Raw genomic sequence first — 20,521 nt, 5'->3', positions numbered from 1 at the left:
TGGTCATAATTGCAGGCCGCAAGCCTAAAGGAACAACTGCTCACCTTTCCGTTGAAGTGTTTAGGCAACAATATGCGAGATAGAGTGCGGTAGATGGTTACAGCGCCGTTCCATATCCATGTCATGGTATCTACAATGTAGCTTGGGGTGTTGCTGGTCTTTGGTGCGTTTCGCAGGATCGAAAAGTGATTGATTGGCATCTATAGCATTGTTGCAAACACGTAGCCTAGGTAAGAGTGAAGTAAGAGTGAGGTCTCGTTACGCTGCAGAGGTGCAGCGGCGCCGGGTTCCGTGGCCAATCACGTTTGTGAAGGTGGCCTGAAGTGGGGTTGAAATGGTGCCGTGGAGTATTGGAAAAGGTTCTTCGATCCTTCTCCTTCGTACACGAGATAGATGTTGTTCGAGAAATTGCAAATTCCAAAGCCGCTATGAGGTAGCCATGAAGATTCTTGTCATTCAATTTGCAAACAACAGGTAATACACAAATGGTCGTCACTCGTCACATCAACCACTAGATGGATGCCTCTTCTTCAAGACGTTCCTCCGCTGTTTCCTATCCGCCTCCAGTAGTCTTTCCCGATCGATTTGACTCTTGTTACTACTGCCCTCGCCGAAGTTGAATCCTTCTCCTTGTGTGAGTCCGCTGACGGCTTTGCTCGCGCCAAGAGTGATACCATTGGCTCCGAATTTGCCCGCCATACTCTTCGTGCTCTGCTGGCTGTCGAAGCTTGACCTCCTGGCGGGGGTCTGGTTAGCGGGTGTGGTAGTTTGAGACGGATCCGTACCAGCGACTTCGTCCGAGGACCACCATCCCTCAGGCCGAGACGTGGAGGTCTTTTCCGTGATTTGCGAATCGCCAACTGACGCACCTGGGGAGTTGAAGGATATGGTCGATATCCTATTTGAAGGATCTGGTGTAGATATGGTTGACATCCTGTTTGTGGGGTCTGGTGTAGACATGGTTGACATTCTGTGTGACGGAGGTGGTGACATGATTCTACTGCGGACAGGCGAGGGTTTCTCTTCTGTAAGAGTCCTCCGATGCGTAGCAGGTCGTGTTGTCTTGGGTGGGGAGACGGCACTGGCTAACGACAACGGCCTTTCTGCTAATGTCGTACCATCGATGGAGCTCGGCGTCCGCGAGGGCTGGGACACCTTTCTTGTCCGTAGCGCTACTGGAGCTGTCGCGCTCTCGTCTCCCGCATCGTCTTCGTCGTAGTCTTCGGCGTCTAACCCAGGGAGCTTACTGGATTCTGGCAAAAGACCTTGATACCTGCCCGGTGATCGCAAGCGTCGTTGTTTCTGACCCTCTAGAGCTGCCGCTTCTGAAGTTGCAAATTTATCCAGTGCTTCAAAGACATGTGGGAAAACGAGAGTGTCGACCGACTCGGCCCACAAAAAGTCCAGATGCTCGTAGTGGGGGATTTCCTTTGCTATGGTATGAGACGGCAGCTCCTTTAGCATAACATCAATGTCGACTAGACTGTCTGAACCACCGTAGACAAGCACAATGGGCGTTTTGATGTTCTTGGTTGGAAATTTGGCGACTTTGTAGTACTTGGACCGATTCGAGGTGATCGGGTTTGGCGCTTCATCGTCGTACATTTGAAATGTGCCATTTCGAATGATCTGGAACCAGTGTACCACGCTCTTGGTCGACGTGTATGAATACAGATGTGGGTATGCTGCGAGCTTTTGCTCGGGCAGAATGTTGACAGCGGACCAGTTGAACAGGAAGCGCAGGGATGTGTCAATGAAGCGAACGAAGATGGGTGGATATAGGATAGATTGCCACATGGTCGCCGACGGGAGAATGGTCTTGCGCCCAAAGGCCAAGTACAGAATGTCCGGAGAAGCTTTCACGAAAGCGTCGACAATGCCTGACGCAACGCCCTTGGGCGACATGGCTGGGGCTAGCGCAATGAAAACATCTACCTTCTCGTTGAGCGTAGGATGGATAGATAACGTTGCAAAGGCCTGGGCAGTACCTTGGGAAAAGCCAATGTACGATAGCGACGGCTGATGCGTAGTCTCGAGAATGTAGGCAATGGAGTCGGGAATGTCGTGGAAGGCGAATTGGTCCATGCTGAAGTTCCAGAAGCTGCTCGAAGTAGGGGGAGTATGGACGCTCTTCTTGGAGTACTTGTTTCCGCGGTTGTTGCCGAGCCAGACGTCGTATCCTCGCTCCACCAGCTCAAACGGCAAGCATCGCTGCTTATCGGTCAAGCAAACCCAGACCTCGCTGTTCATCATCAGGCCGTGGTGGAGGTAGACAACCTTCTTCTTGAGGCCTTTTGCCTTGTCTCCGCTGTTGACGCGCATGTTTTCTTCGCCCTGTCGCCAGCCCAGGCGGTGCAGACCCAGGAGATAGCCATCACCGGTCTGTACAATGTGTTCCTCGCAGTAGTAGCCGTAGAGGTCGCATAGCTCGGTAAAATCGGATGCGTTGGCGATGGAGCTCCACACGCCCTTCTTCTTCTGGCGCGAGCGCTTGGACGAGGGCGAGGAGAGGTGGTTGAACAGGCGGCGGGTCAGGCGGTAGCAAAAGTTGATGATGGGCGTGGGCAGGGCGAGGGTGATGACGGCGATGATGGATTCGAGGATGATGAGACACACGGAAACCGACAGGGCGACGTACTCGCGGATGTGCAGGCGCGACAGGAAGGGTATATGGAGCGCCATGGTGCCCGCGGGCGTGTCGAGACTTGAGGGCACACGAGCAATTAAAGCGTCGACGAAAGACTTGCAGGACAACGCATAGCCCCTCTGGAGCGCGGGCCTCTGGAAAGTCGAAGCTTGAGCCCCTCCTGAACTACGGTGAGGAAAGGCTCCAGGGCGGGTAGCAGGATCCAGTAGCCAATGTCCAAATGACGTTCCAGACGAAAGCATCCGTCCGTCTGTCCATCCCTGACATGTGACAACGCATTGAGCCCCGGAGCTTAGCGCGACGTTTCCGCCGATGGCCTTTTGCTCCACCAAGTCACTCCACACATGCATTGTTGAATGCGCTGGTAGCCACACACGACCACCCAGCCAACATGCCGCAATCATGTAAAGACATCCGTATGGCCTGTTTCACCATCCCTCGACTGCCTCGGCTAACCGTAGTGGCTAGGCGCTGCGCTGGCATTCTGCCTCCAAAATAGCGACTGCATAATGGTCGACCGGCACACGCCAGGCGAATGTCTGCGTCCACCCCTCAAATACACGCTCCCCACCCAGTGCCAGCAGCTGCAGAAGGGGTACGCCGAATGTAAAAAAGGCATGATTGACATGCGCAAGCGGTTCCGCGGCAACCGACCCATCGCCGTCCAGGGACAACTCGAGACAGGCGCATTTGGCCAGGGACGAGCCGAGGCAGACGAGAAGACGGGCACCATTGAGGAGAAGGGGTACATGCTCTACGCCGGCCGCCCGTATAAAGATGTCAAGGAGACCAAGGGCGATGAGGATCCAGACAACAAGGGTCTGGAGCGGTAGTGCTGGCTCTCTGTCGCGACAACAGCATATATCGGCGTTTGGGTGTGAGTCACGGGGCCTCCATTCCCCCTCTGTATAGCAAGCCTGTACATTACGCACACTAGCGATACAACACAAAGTTTTTGCTACCATGAGACCAAAGACGCTACACTGCCTTGACTAGCTCGCTTTCTAGATGACAAACACATACGGCCGATCGAAACACTCATCCCACCCTGAAACCCCGCCCTTCCAATACCTCCTCAATACCGAACACGCCTTGATCGGACCACTCGTACCTAGCGTCCTGCTCAACTCCTCCAAACTTGCTCCGATCCAGTCCCTCGTTGCCTCTCCACGGTATATAGCTTCTACACCCACCACCACCAGCGGCCATGCCATGAATCTAGCTATACGCGGATCCTTGAGTGCTGTGCGCAGATTGCGGAGTAGGATATCGCCGTGAACTGTTTGCATGTCAAGCAGTGAAGCATCTGCTGGGAGGACAGTGAGCGAGCCCAAGGATAAGATGGCGTACAGTGCGAGGGCGGACTTGTACACTGTGCCAACAATCAACCATTCATTGTAAAAGGTGCCGGGTTGTGCCCAATCTTCAACCGAGAAGGCCTCGATGCGAGCAAGCAGATCATAAGCCTTCAATGTGTGGTCTACATCAAAATCACACTGCAAGACTGCCGCAGATGCTTTGGCGCGCAGTCGGTTTATATGCAGCATCTCGGTGAACAGCTCGGGTGGACAGAGCGTGTATGGAAAGATGAGACTGTAGATACTGGTGATGTCCTCGGTCACATCATCTGCAGTGCTGTTGATCTCAACTTGGTCCCACGACGGACTGCACGTGTTGGCCACGGACACAATACTGTTCATTCAAGTTAGACCCTGACCGCAATTGACATCACAAAGCAACGTACAGTAGGTAAAGTACCAACGATGGTACCAAGTGTGGCGCTTCCTTCATGAGCTTCTTCGGCCCACCTCTTAGGTCGACTATTCGCTTCATGCCATTCACATGTGAACGCCAGTCTGCAAAAGAAGGATTCTGGAGCTGCAAGTACTTATCAGTACTTGATTCGAAGCCTATCGATTAGCACGGGCTCAACATACCTCCAAGCACATGAACATGAGAATGGTAGTGATTGTCATATCCGAACATCTTGTCTTGTCTTGGCCAATGTGCTGTCCTAATGCCCGCAAAGCTGCTCCACGGTGGTGATATACCTTCCACCGATTGGGAGCTAGCACTGCACGGTCGATTCCCAACGGTGAAGTATGGATAAAATGATTGAGGGACAGGCAGACTAGCGTATGGTGGATTGCCGGGGTGAGCAGATGCAAGGCCTGTTGAGGGAAAGGCACAAGTGCAGGATTAGGTGCTAACTCTCCAGCTGCCTTGTATGCTGTATGTATGCGCAGGTTGTCTGGTAGCATCAGCGACTAGTCCTAGATGCACCTCTAATGTCAAGTCAGGAATTACTCACAGTATTGAACAGCTTGCACCACTTCCGAGGTTTCATCCGTAAGATCCCTATATGTTGGTACGTCCTGCAGTTGTAAAACCTCGAGTAGACGTTTGAGCCGTTGAAGTGGATTACGGTCTGAGCGCAACAACTTTGCAGCCTCCTCATGTGAACCACTTTCGACAATCTCTTCGATCTTAGCCCTTCCACCGATCTGAAATATCCTGCCCGCTTCTCTGGCACTTGCTGTCATCTTGAAAGATAACGCATGGAGGTCCGTGATCCGATCTCCAGGGTGGGAGACCCGATCATTCTCCCAAGACGACAGGGCTGCTTCATAATCTACAGGCTCACAAATGTAGTCTTCTTCATGCATCGGCTTACAGCTCGTTTGTTCAGGTACGTTAACATCCTGACACGTTCTCGTCTCACTATTGGCTGTGGGTTCAATGGTGTAGGTTTTCGGCGAGCTACCATCTTTCTTCCTCCTCCGCCTAGAAGTTACCTTGCCTGGCTGGATCCACTGAAGCGGCTTTGCGTCATCATAACCAGAGCATTGACGACCGGCTTTCTGACACTTCATACAATGTGGGAGCGTGTTGTCGCATACTAGACGCCGTTTGAGACAATCCCAGCATTGACGCGTTGCTTTATTTTCTCCTTTCTGGGCCATGGTCACTTTCGACATCGAATAGGACTGCTTAGGTTCAACCGGAGGGTATGATTCAAGGTGGTGGTTGTGGCGGATCTGAACGCCTCATACAAGCGAGCATTTCTGTAGCTTTATTACTACAGAGGGCTTAAGCTTACACTCCATCATAACGGTACCTGGGTGGTGATCGACCGATAGTGATAGGCGTAGCTGAACGACGTGCCAGTCTTGGCCATGATTGCTACTGCATTGGGTCTAGCCGCGGCTAGGCGGCTTACTTGCGGGAGTACATGGGGCCTTAGGCCAGTTGGGATTCGGAGGTGCCGAACAGAAGGCTGTGCTACCAGCTGCATTGGACAAATGCGATGATTCGAAGCATAGCGAGATTGCTTTGGCATCTGGTCGGCTCCGATAAGATTATGAATGGTGCGGCAAAGACGAGCGATGCGCACCTAGGAAGCATTTGCGTCATTCAAGGTCTTACAATTAGCACCACAATGAAGCCGGCATCGCATCTTGCATGCCACTACCGTAACCCTTTGGATATATTTGCCAGATTGAAAATTTGCCAAGGCATAAAGATTCGGATCATGAATACTATCAGTTCATGGACAACGCCGGAGAGGTTACTGTCTCACAACGCATTTGAACTGCGCACAGTCGTGACGTTGGCAAAAACACAGCCGTCCAGTACAGCTTTGTACATCTGCACCTCTTGTTAAGCCTCCTCAGTCTCTTATCAAGAAAGTGAGATGTCTCTACTGTCTCGCTGATTGGCCGTGGGCAGATAAGAGAGGCCGTTGTGTGAGAGTAATGGACGACACTTCGGTGGTGGTTCATACAGGGCATAATGGTGCGATCAACAACGTGAACTTTACGTGGCAGGGTTGGGCATGTAGTGAAGAAGAATCGTGAGCCCACAAGGTTCCTGATGAATATCAGACGTTCCGGGCTGGAAAACAACTCCGTGGTATGCCTGAGTCAGCCCACACCCACCCAATCAGCATCTGGTATCTTACCTCTCCGCTTTCCAAGCCCTCGACTTTCCTCCACATTCCGCGTCGGCGCCGTTCCGCCCTCCCGCTTGGAGAGGCCGACGCAACCCATACTAAAGATTCCCGAGGCTGCGACGATGCTTGGGTCTATAGATTTCGGGGGCGCAGCATCCCTCTCCACGGCCACTTGTACATATCTTTCCAGTCTGTAGATTGAGGGCTGAACATAATATTCTGGAAATTTGTTTACCTGTACCAAGCTCTGCCCAGAATGCCGTCGATATCCCTTACCCTTCGCACGGCGCGCACCTTTTCGCGAAGCACAACAAAAGTACACAAATATCATTGAACCCATGCTAAGCAACAACTGACTCTGGCAGACGTACCTCAACCTCTCGCGCTCCTTCTCGTCGTCTCTCCGCCGCAATGAGATCAACAAGGTCTACCCAAGTGCCGCTGCGGCCATCGAAGACATGTCATCCGACAGTACGCTTTTGTGCGGAGGCTTCGGTCTTTCAGGTGTTCCAGACACACTCATTCACCAAGTAAAAAGCACACCAAAAATCACAGGCCTAACCGCTGTATCCAACAATGCTGGCGTGGTTGGGGGAGGTCTAGGTTTGTTGCTGGAAAGCAAACAAGTCAAGAAGATGATTGCAAGCTACGTGGGCGAGAACAAGGTCCTCGAACAGATGTATCTGACTGGCGAGTTGGAGCTGGAACTCACACCCCAAGGCACACTAGCAGAGAGGTGTAGAGCCGGTGGCGCCGGCATTCCAGCTTTCTACACACCCGCTGCTTTCGGCACCGTTGTGCAGACCGGCGAACTAGCACTCAAGCATAACAATGACGGCAGCGTAGCACAATATTCCACACCTCGCGACGTCAAAGTCTTCGCTGGCAAGAGCTATGTAATGGAGGAGAGTATCAAGGGCGACTACGCCTTTATCAAAGCATACAAAGCCGACCGCCTGGGAAACGTCCAGTTCCGCTTCTCAGCCCAGAACTTCAATGGTGCCATGGCTCGCAACGCCAAAGTAACAATCGTAGAAGCTGAGCACATTGTCGAAGTCGGTGATATTCCACCAAACGCCGTCCATGTCCCAGGCATCTATGTCGACCGCGTGATCCAATCGACGGCCGAAAAGAAGATTGAAAAAGTCGTCAACGCAAAGGACCCTCAGGAAGCGGTTTCTGCCTTGGGCGCTGGCGACGCAGCCTCGAAACGCGAACGCATCGTCCGTCGTGCAGCCAAGGAATTCAAAAACGGCATGTACGCCAACCTCGGAATCGGCATGCCTATGCTCGCTCCTTCCTTCGTTGACCCCTCTGTCGAAGTCCAACTTCAATCCGAAAACGGCATCCTGGGTCTCGGTCCCTATCCACAGAAGGGACTTGAAGATCCTGATCTCATCAACGCGGGCAAAGAAACTGTCACACTTCTCCCTGGCGCATCATGCTTCGGCTCAGAAGAGAGTTTCGGCATGATTCGTGCTGGTAAAATTAACCTGACAATCCTCGGCGCTATGCAAGTTTCTGCAAGAGGCGACCTGGCGAATTGGATGTTGCCGGGTAAGGTCAAGGGCTTTGGTGGTGCTATGGATTTAGTATCGAATCCGCAGGCCACCAAGGTTGTTGTTACCATGGAACATACGGACAAGAAGGGAAGGCCGAAGATTCTTAAGCAGTGCGAGTTTCCGCTTACGGGCAAGGCATGTGTAAGCCGGATTATCACGGATTTGGTAAGTAACCTCTTTTCGATTCAAACGCTGGTACTGGAGACTGACGTTGGGTAGTGTGTGTTCGACGTCGACTTTACCGAGGGCTTGACCCTGGTTGAGCTTGCGGATGGTGTTACCGTAGACGAAGTGCGGTCGAAGACTGGTGCAGACTTCAAGGAAGCAGCGGAGATCAAGCCCATGTTGTAGAGACTCTAGCTGATTTACCACACTAGTCCTTATGCTTGCTCAAAATACCAATATGTTTCCCTGCACATATAATGCATGTCTATATCTATATCCCAGAGTCGCCGTGAGACGTCGACAACAAACATGTCCTAATGAAGATGCGAATACAACAATCAAAACACACTATCAATCTACTCCATCCTAGTCTTGAGGCTGCCACTTGCTCCGTCAGTCGCAGGATCGTAGTCGCCGCCAGTCTTCAGACTACGACTCCTTGCAGGGACTACAGTAGGGTTGGCCTCCTTCAACGGATCACCCTCAGCAGCCTCAACATCACTATCCTCGCCATCGATGCCCGCCTCACGCCTCCGCCTCTGTCTCTCCAACCATTCCTCATCATCCTCATCCTCACTATCCTCATCTCCAATAACGCCATACCTGCCCTCAGTGCCACTGCCGCTGCCATGCTCAGGATCCTTGATAAAGCTATCGATGATCCAGTACTGTAACGCGTTCATAATCAAGGGGAAAATAAACATGACGAAAGTGATCTGTAGCGCCGTGTTTCCTTCTGTCCAGCGAAGTGCCCAGTCTCCTACCCATGCGATCCAAGGCAAGAAAGCGAAAATGGCGAGGACACAGAGTTTCATGCCGATAAGACCGAGGAAGTAGATTATGGACTGCTTAAGCCACCAGGTTGCGCGTGGTGGCTGGCCGTAGTTGCCGCTGCGGATGGACTCTGGGGGGTTGGCAAGGGGCGTCTTCGCGAATGCGGCGTGGAGGATTTTGAGGAGCAGCACGAGAATGGGTATGCCGATCGTAGTCTGAGGCTTGTTAGTCGCGAAACACAGGGGTCAGTAGGAATCTACTTACGTCGATGGCCAGATTGAGGAGATAAAACGAGCATGGGTTCGGCTGATCACCCTCTTCGTTCGTTCCCGCATACTTGGTGGTTGCGCTTGTGGTCGCTGCTACGTCGAATTTGCCAGAAGACAACATGGACATCAGGACATTTGCAAGGTGCAACAGAACTGAACCAAAGACCTGCTTCGAGACATCGAAAAACCAAATCTTCATAGGTCGTCGCGGGGACTCTCTCAGCCTCTTGACGGCGAGAGAGGACACTGCGAGAAGTCCGAGAGCACCCTGCACAAGCAAGGCAAAGTTGCCAAGGAGATTGCACTCGCCCTTGCCGCTCTCGCCATCCATGGGGTTTTCTTGCGCTTCGGCGATTTTGCTAGGCTCAGCAGCAGGTGCTGCGGTCTTCTCAGGCTTCGCCTCCACGGGAGCGGCTTCGGATGACGGTGTGGAGGTAGGGCTCGGTACGTTTTCGGGCGCCGCTTCTTCATCGTTGGAGTTGATATTGTCATCTGTAACGGCAGCGGTTGACTTCTCAGGAGCTGGGGGCGTAGGTTCAACAGGCTTCGGCGGTTCGGCCTTGACACCATCAATGCCCATAAGTTCTGTCTCAAAAACTGCATACACGGTTAGACAGGGCCAGATGGCTGTAACTGACCACACGTACTCAGTGTAGATCCCGCAGGAATCTTGGTGCCCATAGCCCGATTGCCATATGCCAGGTTGGGCGGGATGGTCAACTTCCTTCCTTCTCCTATACACATGTCCAACAATCCCTGGTCCCAGCCTTTGATGACCTGGCCCTTGCCAATCGTGAAGCTGAAGGGTGTTCCTCGGTCATAACTCGAGTCGAACTTGCTGCCGTCGCTTTGCAGCGTGCCCTTGTACATCATCGACACGGTGTCGCCCTTCTGAGTCTTGCGCGTACATTCGGCCGGTTTTGTGACTTGGACTTCGAGATCCTGCGCAAAGGCGAGCGAAGGCAATAGCGCCAAAGGGAGCGCCAGGAGGGTAGTAAGAGGCCGCATGGCGGTAGTAGAGCGACGTGAGGTCGCTGTCGAAGGGAGAAAGCGAAGGGAGTACTGCGCGTTTCTCGGGAGGTAGGAAAACGGCGGTAGAGTGGTGCACGCCGGCAGGCAGTACTACTTAAGCCACGATGAGGCTTACTGCCGGGCTTTCGGGGCTTCTGAAACCTGCGTTGTGCGAAACAAGCCCTGGAAGCGCCGCACGCTTATAAGTCGGACGTTTGCCCGAAACAGAATGCCGTGAGCAAACGGCAGGAGGAGGAGTGAAGGAGATGTGCATGTGCATGCGTGGGTGGGAGTGGCAGGTGTTCACGACGTGCATGACCCTGATGAGGTAACTGCGGCCAAGGGTTATGCCTAGACTGCAATTCCGCGGCTCATGGCGATCACCGAAGTGTCTCCAGTGTGGTTGATTGGTCTTTGCACTGAGCTACCACATGCACTACCACACGTAATACCGTATAAACTCGTTCACGTTCATCGTCAACCAGATTAACAGCTTGTCAAACATGTAAAATAGTTATTGATAATACATAGCGAATGTGGTTCAGATGTAGTCTCAGGGAAAGGGTATAGTAATCCCACGGCGGCAGTTGAACGCTCGCCTTTCACTACCCACATGTTCCAAACGCCCATGATGCTACAAAATGCGATAAAATACCCAATGCACACGCTAGAATCAAAACAATCGCTGCACACTTGCATGCTACTCAGTATCCCGAGCGGTTTTTATCGGGCTTGCTCTCGCTGGAGCTTCCGTTACTGGTCCCCCACTTAGTCCGGGCGCAAGCTGGAGACTGTTGCGTACAATGCCTTGTCCTGGTCGCACAACGACACTGCCTCTTCTGTCGCGCTCCAAGGGATCCACGGTATTGACAGGCGCATACACCTCTTGGTTCTGGAGATGCGCATTCATGCGAGCTTCCTCTCTCATCTTCTTGATCTTCATGTAATTGTATGCCGCGATGCTGCCGATCGTGACAACAAGCCCAGTCAGGTTGATAGGCGTCAGGGGATCCTTGAAAACGAGGTTTGCGGTTCCAATGGTAACAACTTCCTTGAAAATGCCGCAAATGCTAAGAGTGACGACCGAAGTGCGCTTCAGTAGAGCGAACTCGGACGAGGTCATGAGGAAGGCCAGGACTCCCGGGAACAAAAGAATGCCAATGCCGAGGCCAGTGCCTTTAGTTTCGAATAGGTGTGAAAGACCCTCCATGAGCGCGGAGAAGCCTTCCACGGGTATCGCGAGAATAAGTATGCTGATGAACATGACGGGTGCGAGGAAAAAGATGGAGGAAAATGGGTTCGCGGTCGCGGGGTTGCGGAGGAGCAGAATTTGGGTCAAGGACCAGCGGAAGCCGGATGAGCAGGCTGAGACCATGACGAGAATGAAGCCGAGTGTGTGAAAGGCAGCCTCGCCGGCTACCATCATGACGACACCAGTGGTCATGATAAGGATGATGAATACAAGTCGCCAGGACGGCTGTTCGAGGCGAAAGAGGAATGCGAAGATGAGCACGAAGCCGAGTGCAGATGATTTGCACATGGCTGTTGTTGTTAGCCGCGTTCTGAGAAACGAGATTTCATCCCTTACTGAAAAATGTCAACGAGATGAACTTCAAGCTCGTATTGCCCAGGCCAATGTCCATGCCAGTGGCCGCACCGCACGGGCCGAGTCTACTGAAGTAGAACCATTTGGTCATAAGCGGCTTGTTTGGGTCCAAGGGCTCCATACGCGCGCCGGCAGCGTGAGGGTTAAGGGAATCGTGTCGAGGTCGAAAGGAGGGTATTAGGAATAGAACGAGCGACGCAAGCGTGAATTGGACGATCATATGCAGGCATGTTGTGAAGAGCGGAAATGGAAAGATGTTCTTGGTCTCGCCGTCGCCCTTGGCTTCCTTGAACATCCATTTGTTGTAGACAGATATCGAAATGGAGAAGAGGTACCTAGACACATTAGTTGAGCTGAGACAACACGGGGGGTTGTGTCCTACCATAGGCCTATCAGGGCTCCGTTGACCAGCATGGACTTGAGCAAGTTCTGGTCGGCGAGCTTCTTCTCCTCCTTTGTGTACGTATCGTCGGGGACGATGCGCTGGTCGAGCAACGTGTTCCTCCTCTTTCTTCTCCGGCGTCTCCGCCTGTCTCTCTTGGTAAGGCCCGTCTCCTCATCGTCTTCGAGCCCGTCTGCGCTCATGTCGTCGAGGTCGGAGTCGTCGCTGTCAGAGTCTGAATCGGAACGGTCCGCACCGGACGAGGATTCTTCTCCTTCTTCAGCAATGTGGTCGGAACGGTGCCGGCGGTGCTTCTTCAGGTCTGTTTTAGTGGGCAGGGTTGCGCCGGCGAGCGAGGAGGAACGTCTTCGAGCCGCCGTCTGCTCATCCGTCATGGTAGGGGTGGGCGGATGGATGAGTTTCGCGATGTTGGTGCGTGGTTGCGAGACTCGGGGGCCGTCATCCGAATCCAGGTCGGAGATGGAGCTGGCGGAGGGAAGAGACGGTAAGGTTCTCAGAGGAAATTCATTCCCCGGACTAAGCAGCGGCCCTTGGTGTGTAGCGGTGTCCTGCAACTGCAGCTAGCGAGTTATCCGGGCCCCCTCTGAAGTCATGCTGCTCGATGGCGTGCACCTGATTCGCTTTAGTCTGGCCGCCAAGCCGAGAAGGAGGAAGAGCCGGTTTCCTACCTAAACTAGCGACGGGCTAGCATCAGGGGCTTAGCGGGAGGATGCGTCAAGGGATGCTTCAACGCGACAGAAACGATGCAGGTACAATTCTCCAAACGCGACAATGTAAGCCGTCTGCCGCAGGTACGACGTTTTGATTGTTACGGCCCTGCTACCTGCGACACCGGCTTGGCCGCGGGCTCAGACAGACGGCCAACATAGCAGCCAATCACCACCACGTGTCATAGTTAGCGATTAAGCGGGGAAGCTCGCCGCGGGAGATCCACCGCGTGATGAAATATGGAGTCTAGATGTCTTTGCGGATCCGAGATGCCGGCTACAGCACGCGAGCACTTGGTATCTATCATAGTATGTAATGCTGCATGTGGCCTGCTGTCGGATTGCTCGCACACCTTCACCATTCCTTGAACAACTATTTTTGGGGCTCCAAGGGGTTGACATGCGCAAACATACTTTTGGAAAAGCAGGCCGACCATGATCCGCTGTCCGCGCACAACGTACTGCGGGCCCTGCATCTGCAAGCCTACCCTGCATTCACAACATCCATCCATTTAAAATGCGCCGATGATGCTGCGCCCGTCTTGTGAACAACTCCAAGGATATCAAACCTCAAACGCCATGATATGCAAAACCTAACAGATAGACATCATACTCGCTTCCAACACTGGCTATTGCGCTGTCGGTGGCACGACCGGAGCTGGCGGAAGCTGCTCGATCTGTCGGATCAAGAAGCTCTTCTCGTCGATGAACTGCTCGTCTTCTGTGCGGTCGTCCAAGAATGACGGCAAGAACCGTAACAGCTTGTCCCGGTTGCTAATCAGGATCCGTTGTACTGCGACCGATTTATTCGGGTTGGCAACGAACACCTGCGTTTGTCAATACACACACACGCGCACAACCACGCCCGTCAACACTCACCTTGAAGACATGGAAACCCTCGTAGTTGATCATCTTCCTGTCGTCTCGCAGTAGCTTCATGATGATCTTGAGATGCTCCCCCGAGTCCACATATTGCGTCATAACATTGTAGTTTGCTCGGTCGAGCAAGATCTCGCCCAGCAGTTTGATAGACTGGCGCTTCGTCACATAGCTCTCAGACTGGATAAGCATCGAGTTGTACTTGGTGAAGAAGGTGTCAAAGTTGGTTTGTAGGAATGTAGCGACTAAAGGCTTGTGCTTTGTCAGGATTTCCTGTCGTGTGTCAGCGTGTCCGTTCACATGTTCCAGCCAGTCAACCTACCCTGAATGTGTTAAATGCATCGGCACTGACTTCAAACGCGCCCTTGTCTATCCAGTCAAAGAACTTCCAGAAGACACCGTTGCCAGAAGACGGCAGATCAGGGTTCACGTTGCCCAAGTCAAGCGTCTTTCCGTCTTCCATTGGCTCGTCATAGAGCAGCAGCGCAGCGATGGCATCGTACTTGAGCGCTTCACGAAGGATGCCACCACATGGCATGGCGCTTTCTCGCCTGTCGTAGCCTCGACATAGCGCTATTATAATATCCGGTCGGTATGCGACGACGTGTTCCAATACCTGCGGTGTAGCTTGTCCTGCGGGCTTGTAGCGGAAAGCAGTGGAGAAGATGACTTGGGCGTCTTTTCGCGACTCGAACGGGAGCTTATGAATGTTGATTGCTAGCGCATAGAGGAGGTCCTCGTTGAGGATGTTTGTAAGAAGCTGGAAGACAGCCTCCGGGTTGACTTCTGTGTCTTTGGCGCCGTCAGCAGCTAGCCCTGCAGGTGCGTGGTGAAAGGACAGCAAACCTACCGGGTGTGCCCTGAAGTCTAACTTTCATCTGTTGCAGGTCCAGAGCAAGTCCTTCCTCTAGCTATCACATGTCAGCCATGTTGCCCAAGGCGCCCCATAGCAGTCGTCTGGTCGCACCTTGGGGTTGGGCCTGTCTTCTTGCCCGAGCCGCAGCGTAAGCTCTTTGATAGAGCGGGTAAGCTCCAGGTTGTTCTTCTGCTTGTTTCGGAATAGGAATGCCATGTTGAGTGGGTTGGGAAGTTTTCCAGGGCGGGGATCGATGTGGGACAGCGGCGGTGCTATGAGGGGCTGTGACTTGAGGCCAGGGCCGGAAAGCTGCTATCTTGACGGCGACAACATACAGGCGACTGCAGGGGAATATGTCTGGAAGTCGTTGGGCGGTATTGGGTATACAGGGGGACAGTGCGGTTGTTGCTCTACGTCTACTTTGCCGTGGTGATGCTGTTGCTTGTGAACGGCCGAGGATCAACCCTGCGTCGCTAGCGCACTTTGTGTACGTCCACTCGCCCACAGCTGATTACTCTAGATTGCAATTACTCGGCCAGTGCATCACTGGCAAAAATGGTTATATCACTATTTCACTAATATTTACAAATTAAGTTATGCATGTGTCAGGCTATTCGGTGCGTGCGGAATCGCCCCGCGCCTCAAGTTGTGTCCTGACGCGAATTATCCCCAACATAAACTCAGAAACCTATTCTGCAGACGAAAAGTAGGCATGCTTGAGCACCTGTCATACACAGTCAGCTATGTCTCCGCATTGGGCGCACCAACTCACCTCGGATGCACTCATTCTCGAGCCACTCTCATATTTGACTAGGCTGGCGACGACATCTCGCTCTACGCCGGAAAGGTTTGGCAGCAAGACCGACCAGTCCTGTGTTGGGTATTCGTAGAATTGCACCTTGCCCCAGTCACGGAAACTTGCAGCCTCCTACTTCAGTTAGCAGAGTTCAGAATCAGACAAGATAGATCGACTCACCGGCCAGACATCTAGGTTCGGGGTTCCGAGCTTCTTGAACACGCTCTGTATCAAGGCCAAATCGCTTCCTAGTTCTCCGGAGTCGAACAGCGTCTCGTGGCTGGGGTCAAGAGCTTCAGCGACTGTACAACCAGCAGCCCACAGGTCCAAGCTACAGCCATACTTTTGGTTCCCAAAGAGTAGCTCTGGGGGTCGGTAGCAGGTAGTGCCAACATCGGTAATCTTCGCATCCGCGGATTCTGACCCTGGCACTTCAGGCGCCCATGCGATACCAAAGTCAGAAAGGTATGCTGGCCCATCGAGAGACTTGAGGAGTATGTTGGAAGGCTTGACATCGCGATGTATAATCCCTTTGCTATGGACATCGGCGAGACCAACGAAGAGGTCCTTCAAGCACGACTTGATCTGGCTCTTGGAAAGCTTCTTGTCCCGCAGTAGGTCGCTGAAGTCGTAGCGCACGAACGGGAAGACCAGAACGAAGTGGCTTCCGTTCTCACGAAAGGTTTCTATCAGTGGAATGACTCGCTCCGACGCTGCCATGGCTAATATCTTGGCCTCTCGCTGTGAGTCGTGCGGAGGCTCCATTACTGATGGTGTAGTAATCTTTAACGCTACGACTTTGGTCTTCGAAGGCGACTCTGCTGGAAAGTAGCTTTCACCACCCAGCGCAGGTGCCTTGTAAATGACAGAGAAGAGTCCCTCACGATGGTAGAGTGCATTTTGGTAGTTGCCAATGGGCTTCCCACCAGGTGTCGGGACATAATCTTCATCCTGGAGTTTAGGTTAGCAAACTTGCATACACTTGTAGTGCAAGTCCTGACCTCTGGTGTTGGGAAGTCGAGCGACGGTCTGGGAAGGGTTGTTATCTTCTCATTGCAAAGTCTGTCGTAGTCGTCCTGCAACATGGTCAAAACAAATTCACCAAATTCAAGAGGCGGTCTGTACCAGAGATGTAGCGTTTGCGTAGATGGTCGTCTCAGCTACAGTAGCATTTTTACGAGCATCGTCTGCAGACAGTGATGGGTCCGCTGTCTGGTAGGCTGATGTCCTGCAATGTTGTCAGTCCTGGAATATGACGTTGGACGCGCACTGATTGGGCCGATGTGTCTTTTGCACGCCAGGGGTGAATTGCGATCAAGCAAATATGCCATGCAAAAGGTCGGGCCCTGTTCCGTGCTAACATGTACCGGGCTCCCTAGCGCGACAGTATAAACATGTTACTTGCATTTTCGTGACAGCCATCAGGCGAGCAGTGAAGCCCAGGCTCGCTCGCCAGTCCGAGGAAGCCATGGGGCGCAATGGGTGTTGTCGGACAGGTATCAGGGTAGCAGTCAAGCAGCGGTGTTGTCAAGGCAGGAAAAGAAGAAGAGTCGCCCCGAATCAGCGACGCGACACTACCCAAGCCGACGCGGTCGGTGCCCAAGGACGGGCTGGCCGTGCTCAGCAAGTCGCATAGTCATGCAATGGCTAGACAGGCTCTGGCGCGTCTCGAGTCCATGTGGGAAGCAGCTGGCGACTGGCGACTGGGTCCAGGGAGGCATCTCGAGGGTTAGTCGTTACCAAGGTTACGTCAGATGCCGGGCACAACCGCGTGTCTTGGACTAGGCCAAAAGCGACGAGCCCCAAGCCATGACTGACAGCGCAGTTGTGACAGCTCCACGACACCCGACAAGCTCGCCGAGCTTCCTCTCTATGTAAATATCCCGAATTGCTACCCTGTGGCTGTGCGCCTGTCCCCCGCATTCGTCGCCATGGAGCTCCAACGCAAAGAATACCCGGCATTGCTGGTGAGAGCTGTCTGTATGCCCTCCCCCAGCTTCGGCTCACACCATGTCTAGACATCGCTTTCGCCCGCCCAAGCCGTCACCGTCCTCGACAGTCGCATGAGACATGTCGGCCAGCTCAACAACCACATTGCCGACTGGCTACAGGTGGGTCGGCCCCCGGTGCCGCGCATCGTCATGGGTGCTCACCAATGCGCAGGAACGTCGTCGCGTCGAAGAACAATATGTCCAAGGTCTGCGGAAGCTCGCAAACAGACATCCGCCCGATGAGTCGTCGGATCTGGGGTATCTTCCCGCCCCATTCGCCTCGCAGCGCACGAGCTGAGCTAACACGGGGGCAGCATCTTCGCAACCCCATGGCAGAAGATTGTGAGCGCAACCGAGTCCGTCGCCCAATCCCACGCGCACCTGGCCACCAAGATCGAGGCCGACGTCGAACGCCCCCTGCGCGACTTCACCGCCAGCAACCGAGATGTACTGGCCATGGCCAACATCCAGGGAAACCTGTCCGCAATCGCAAAAGACATCGACACGGCGCAGAAGAAGCAAGGCAAACTTCGCGATAAGGGATCAAAGGCCAAAGCGTCCGCCGTTGCCGATGCCGTGCAGGACATCGAGAAGGCTGAGCTGCAATGGGACTCGCAAGCACCCTACGTCTTCGAGCAACTGCAGGCCATTGATGAGACCCGTCTGAACCACCTACGCGATGTGCTCACGCAATTCCAAACCCATGAAGTCGACCAGGTGGAGCGCAGCAGGACCACAGCTGAAGAGACGTTGAACGCCATGCTGAACATCGAAACAGCCGATGAGATACAAACGTGGGCATTGAGGATGCGGAACGGAGATGCACCGCAACCTGTGCGAAAGCCGAGCATTCCAGGGACTCCTTCGAGAAACCTCGCACCGCCTCCTCCTCTGCCAACATCGCCCACTGCAGCGGATGACAACAGGAGCCAGAAGAGCGGCTCTGTCGAGAAACACAGCTCCAATCCTCTCAAGCGATTTGGGACAGTTTTGGGGCGACGGAGACAGAGTGCGCATCCATACGGCAGAGCGACATCACCAGACCGAAACTCTTCGTCAAACCTTGGTTCGGTATTCGGTGGATTCGGCAAGGGCAAAGCAAAGAATAATGAGAACCAGGGCTCCTCGTTGAGCACCACTGCAGAACGGCCAACTTCGCCTCTACGACGCCTCTCGCAGAGGCCCAGTACTTCCCAAAGATCTGATTCCCCAAGCCTCACCCGCCAGGGCAGCACTGAGGCTGCCCCAAACGGCACCATACCTGAGTCGTCCGCTGAGGCAGACGCGCCAGGCGCCGTGAACGGAACAACGCCAGCTCAAGAGTCTATACCAGAGCTCAAAGAGCCCCTGCCACCACTCCCAGTTATAGAGACGCAGCCAGAACCGGAAAAGGATTCTGAAGGATTCTCTGTGCCCCCATCCGCTCTGGATGCCATCTCGGAAGCCGAGAGGGAAGCAGGACTGTAAGATTGTTTACTCCCTAAAAGTCTACGTAGCTAACCGGAATCAGGGCACAAAATGAGGGCAATCCACCGCCACAATTCAAGCTTGACATTAGAAATGCTCCTATCCAGGAAGAGGACGGTGACGCTGATGCAGCTACCGCCAACCTGGTCAACACTCTGCGCGCAGTAAGCAATACTGGAAATACTCAAAGGATATATGCTAAAACTTGGACAGCAAGCCGCACAGCCAAAACGATCAAGCACGTTGCGTGGTCGCCGAGATGTTCGTAACACGATATTCGTACCGAACCCCGCAACACCAGAACTTCAAAGCATAGGCGAGGTGCCTCCGCTCCCAACAAGTGAATCTGGTCCCGCTTCCGGCCCTGGTTCAGCAACGTTTCCTGCCCCTGCTATCCCTCCTCAACCTACATCTCCAGCTTTCAAGCCTCCACATCGCGCATTGTTATCGGAAGACCATGCCACATCGGATACACAATCCATCCGCTCGGGCCGATCGCTAAGTAGCTCCGCTAGTACCACAATCAGACACCCGGACCTGCATGAACCGGGGCTCAATGCGTCGTTAGTGGAGACCGTCAGCGCGTGGTTCGAGCAGGGCAACGTTACCAAGGCAATGGTAATCGGGCAGGTTGCGCTTGCGTATAACCCTGTCGACATCTCTGCCGGTCCTTTCGGCACTGAGAGTATACGTTTGGAGAACTTTCCTGTACTCGAGAAGGTTGCCCCTAATCCTGCATTCATCGAGCAGTCGGCAGATAGCCCGGGTAACTACACCGTAGATTTGTCAAAGATCATGAAGACATCGGTAGCCTTTCACTACCAGTTACACATCGAAGACAGCAACATCGGCTCCCTCCCACCAATTCTTTTGTCCCCAGCCTGGAAATCAGAACCGACACAGACGTCTGCCATCCTCAACTACTCCCTCAACCCCAGATTCGAACTTGGCGGTGCCACAAGCATCACCATTCGCAATCTCGTCCTTGTGATTCGACTCGAGCCTGGGTCGAAAGCGACGTCGTGCCAATCGAAGCCCACTGGTACCTTCTCGCGCGACAAGGGACTCATTTACTGGCGTCTAGGCGACGTAACCCTCTTTCAAGGCTCCGCCCCCCAAACCCTACGCGCACGCTTCGTAACTGACGGCCAGGCCAAACCTGGTAACACGGAAGCCCGCTGGGAGATTAGCGATGAGCAGTCTTTGACTCTGGGTAGCGGGCTAGGTGTTAGCATGATGGCGCCTCTCAACGCGAAGAAGGACGATGGCGAGGCTGATCCGTTTGCGGATGCAGAGGAGAATGCGCCGGCTAGTCCGGCGATTGGGTGGAACTCTGTAGCTACTGTTAAGAAGATTACCAGCGGGACGTATTTGGGTGTTTAGATAGGAATAGTGTTGGCTTGAATAATGGATAGATGGAGAAAGAGACGGGAATA

At 53.5% G+C, this 20,521-nt stretch overlaps 9 protein-coding genes across 9 annotated transcripts; 3 read left to right on the top strand and 6 right to left on the bottom strand.

Moving 5' to 3' along the window:
* Positions 1 to 504: 504 nt before the first annotated feature.
* J4E82_006751 (uncharacterized protein) lies at positions 505 to 2,682 on the bottom strand (the record flags this gene model as incomplete). Its single annotated transcript, XM_051733006.1, has 1 exon — positions 505 to 2,682. One exon carries the CDS (start codon positions 2,680 to 2,682, stop codon positions 505 to 507), a length of 2,178 nt encoding a protein of 725 aa, XP_051587220.1.
* Positions 2,683 to 3,038: 356 nt separating this feature from the next.
* On the top strand, positions 3,039 to 3,480 carry J4E82_006750 (uncharacterized protein; the record flags this gene model as incomplete). The annotated part of the gene is made up of 2 exons (XM_051733005.1): positions 3,039 to 3,063; positions 3,116 to 3,480. The coding sequence occupies 2 exons, from the start codon at positions 3,039 to 3,041 to the stop codon at positions 3,478 to 3,480; spliced, it is 390 nt and encodes a 129-aa protein (XP_051587219.1).
* A 171-nt stretch (positions 3,481 to 3,651) lies between these two features.
* On the bottom strand, positions 3,652 to 5,313 carry J4E82_006749 (uncharacterized protein; the record flags this gene model as incomplete). The annotated part of the gene is made up of 4 exons (XM_051733004.1): positions 3,652 to 4,339; positions 4,392 to 4,525; positions 4,585 to 4,898; positions 4,959 to 5,313. 4 exons carry the CDS (start codon positions 5,311 to 5,313, stop codon positions 3,652 to 3,654), a joined length of 1,491 nt encoding a protein of 496 aa, XP_051587218.1.
* A 1,542-nt stretch (positions 5,314 to 6,855) lies between these two features.
* Positions 6,856 to 8,512, top strand: J4E82_006748 (uncharacterized protein; the record flags this gene model as incomplete). Its single annotated transcript, XM_051733003.1, has 3 exons — positions 6,856 to 6,915; positions 6,965 to 8,326; positions 8,381 to 8,512. 3 exons carry the CDS (start codon positions 6,856 to 6,858, stop codon positions 8,510 to 8,512), a joined length of 1,554 nt encoding a protein of 517 aa, XP_051587217.1.
* A 170-nt stretch (positions 8,513 to 8,682) lies between these two features.
* J4E82_006747 (uncharacterized protein) lies at positions 8,683 to 10,377 on the bottom strand (the record flags this gene model as incomplete). The annotated part of the gene is made up of 3 exons (XM_051733002.1): positions 8,683 to 9,315; positions 9,365 to 9,966; positions 10,017 to 10,377. The coding sequence occupies 3 exons, from the start codon at positions 10,375 to 10,377 to the stop codon at positions 8,683 to 8,685; spliced, it is 1,596 nt and encodes a 531-aa protein (XP_051587216.1).
* Positions 10,378 to 11,080: 703 nt separating this feature from the next.
* Positions 11,081 to 12,763, bottom strand: J4E82_006746 (uncharacterized protein; the record flags this gene model as incomplete). Its single annotated transcript, XM_051733001.1, has 3 exons — positions 11,081 to 11,922; positions 11,969 to 12,321; positions 12,369 to 12,763. The coding sequence occupies 3 exons, from the start codon at positions 12,761 to 12,763 to the stop codon at positions 11,081 to 11,083; spliced, it is 1,590 nt and encodes a 529-aa protein (XP_051587215.1).
* A 962-nt stretch (positions 12,764 to 13,725) lies between these two features.
* Positions 13,726 to 15,047, bottom strand: J4E82_006745 (uncharacterized protein; the record flags this gene model as incomplete). Its single annotated transcript, XM_051733000.1, has 5 exons — positions 13,726 to 13,923; positions 13,976 to 14,248; positions 14,298 to 14,767; positions 14,826 to 14,886; positions 14,943 to 15,047. The coding sequence occupies 5 exons, from the start codon at positions 15,045 to 15,047 to the stop codon at positions 13,726 to 13,728; spliced, it is 1,107 nt and encodes a 368-aa protein (XP_051587214.1).
* A 472-nt stretch (positions 15,048 to 15,519) lies between these two features.
* On the bottom strand, positions 15,520 to 17,097 carry J4E82_006744 (uncharacterized protein; the record flags this gene model as incomplete). Its single annotated transcript, XM_051732999.1, has 6 exons — positions 15,520 to 15,555; positions 15,604 to 15,759; positions 15,808 to 16,578; positions 16,629 to 16,703; positions 16,753 to 16,855; positions 17,033 to 17,097. 6 exons carry the CDS (start codon positions 17,095 to 17,097, stop codon positions 15,520 to 15,522), a joined length of 1,206 nt encoding a protein of 401 aa, XP_051587213.1.
* A 461-nt stretch (positions 17,098 to 17,558) lies between these two features.
* Positions 17,559 to 20,468, top strand: J4E82_006743 (uncharacterized protein; the record flags this gene model as incomplete). The annotated part of the gene is made up of 6 exons (XM_051732998.1): positions 17,559 to 17,594; positions 17,646 to 17,738; positions 17,791 to 17,876; positions 17,933 to 19,081; positions 19,129 to 19,249; positions 19,299 to 20,468. 6 exons carry the CDS (start codon positions 17,559 to 17,561, stop codon positions 20,466 to 20,468), a joined length of 2,655 nt encoding a protein of 884 aa, XP_051587212.1.
* Between the last annotated feature and the right edge of the window lie 53 nt (positions 20,469 to 20,521).

This window comes from Alternaria postmessia (assembly GCF_024291825.1).
Source record: "Alternaria postmessia strain BMP 2775 chromosome Unknown scaffold_41, whole genome shotgun sequence".
Classification (NCBI taxonomy): domain Eukaryota; kingdom Fungi; phylum Ascomycota; class Dothideomycetes; order Pleosporales; family Pleosporaceae; genus Alternaria; species Alternaria postmessia.
The sequence above is the reverse complement of the archived record's forward strand: the minus strand, read 5'-3'. Positions and strand labels throughout refer to the sequence as shown.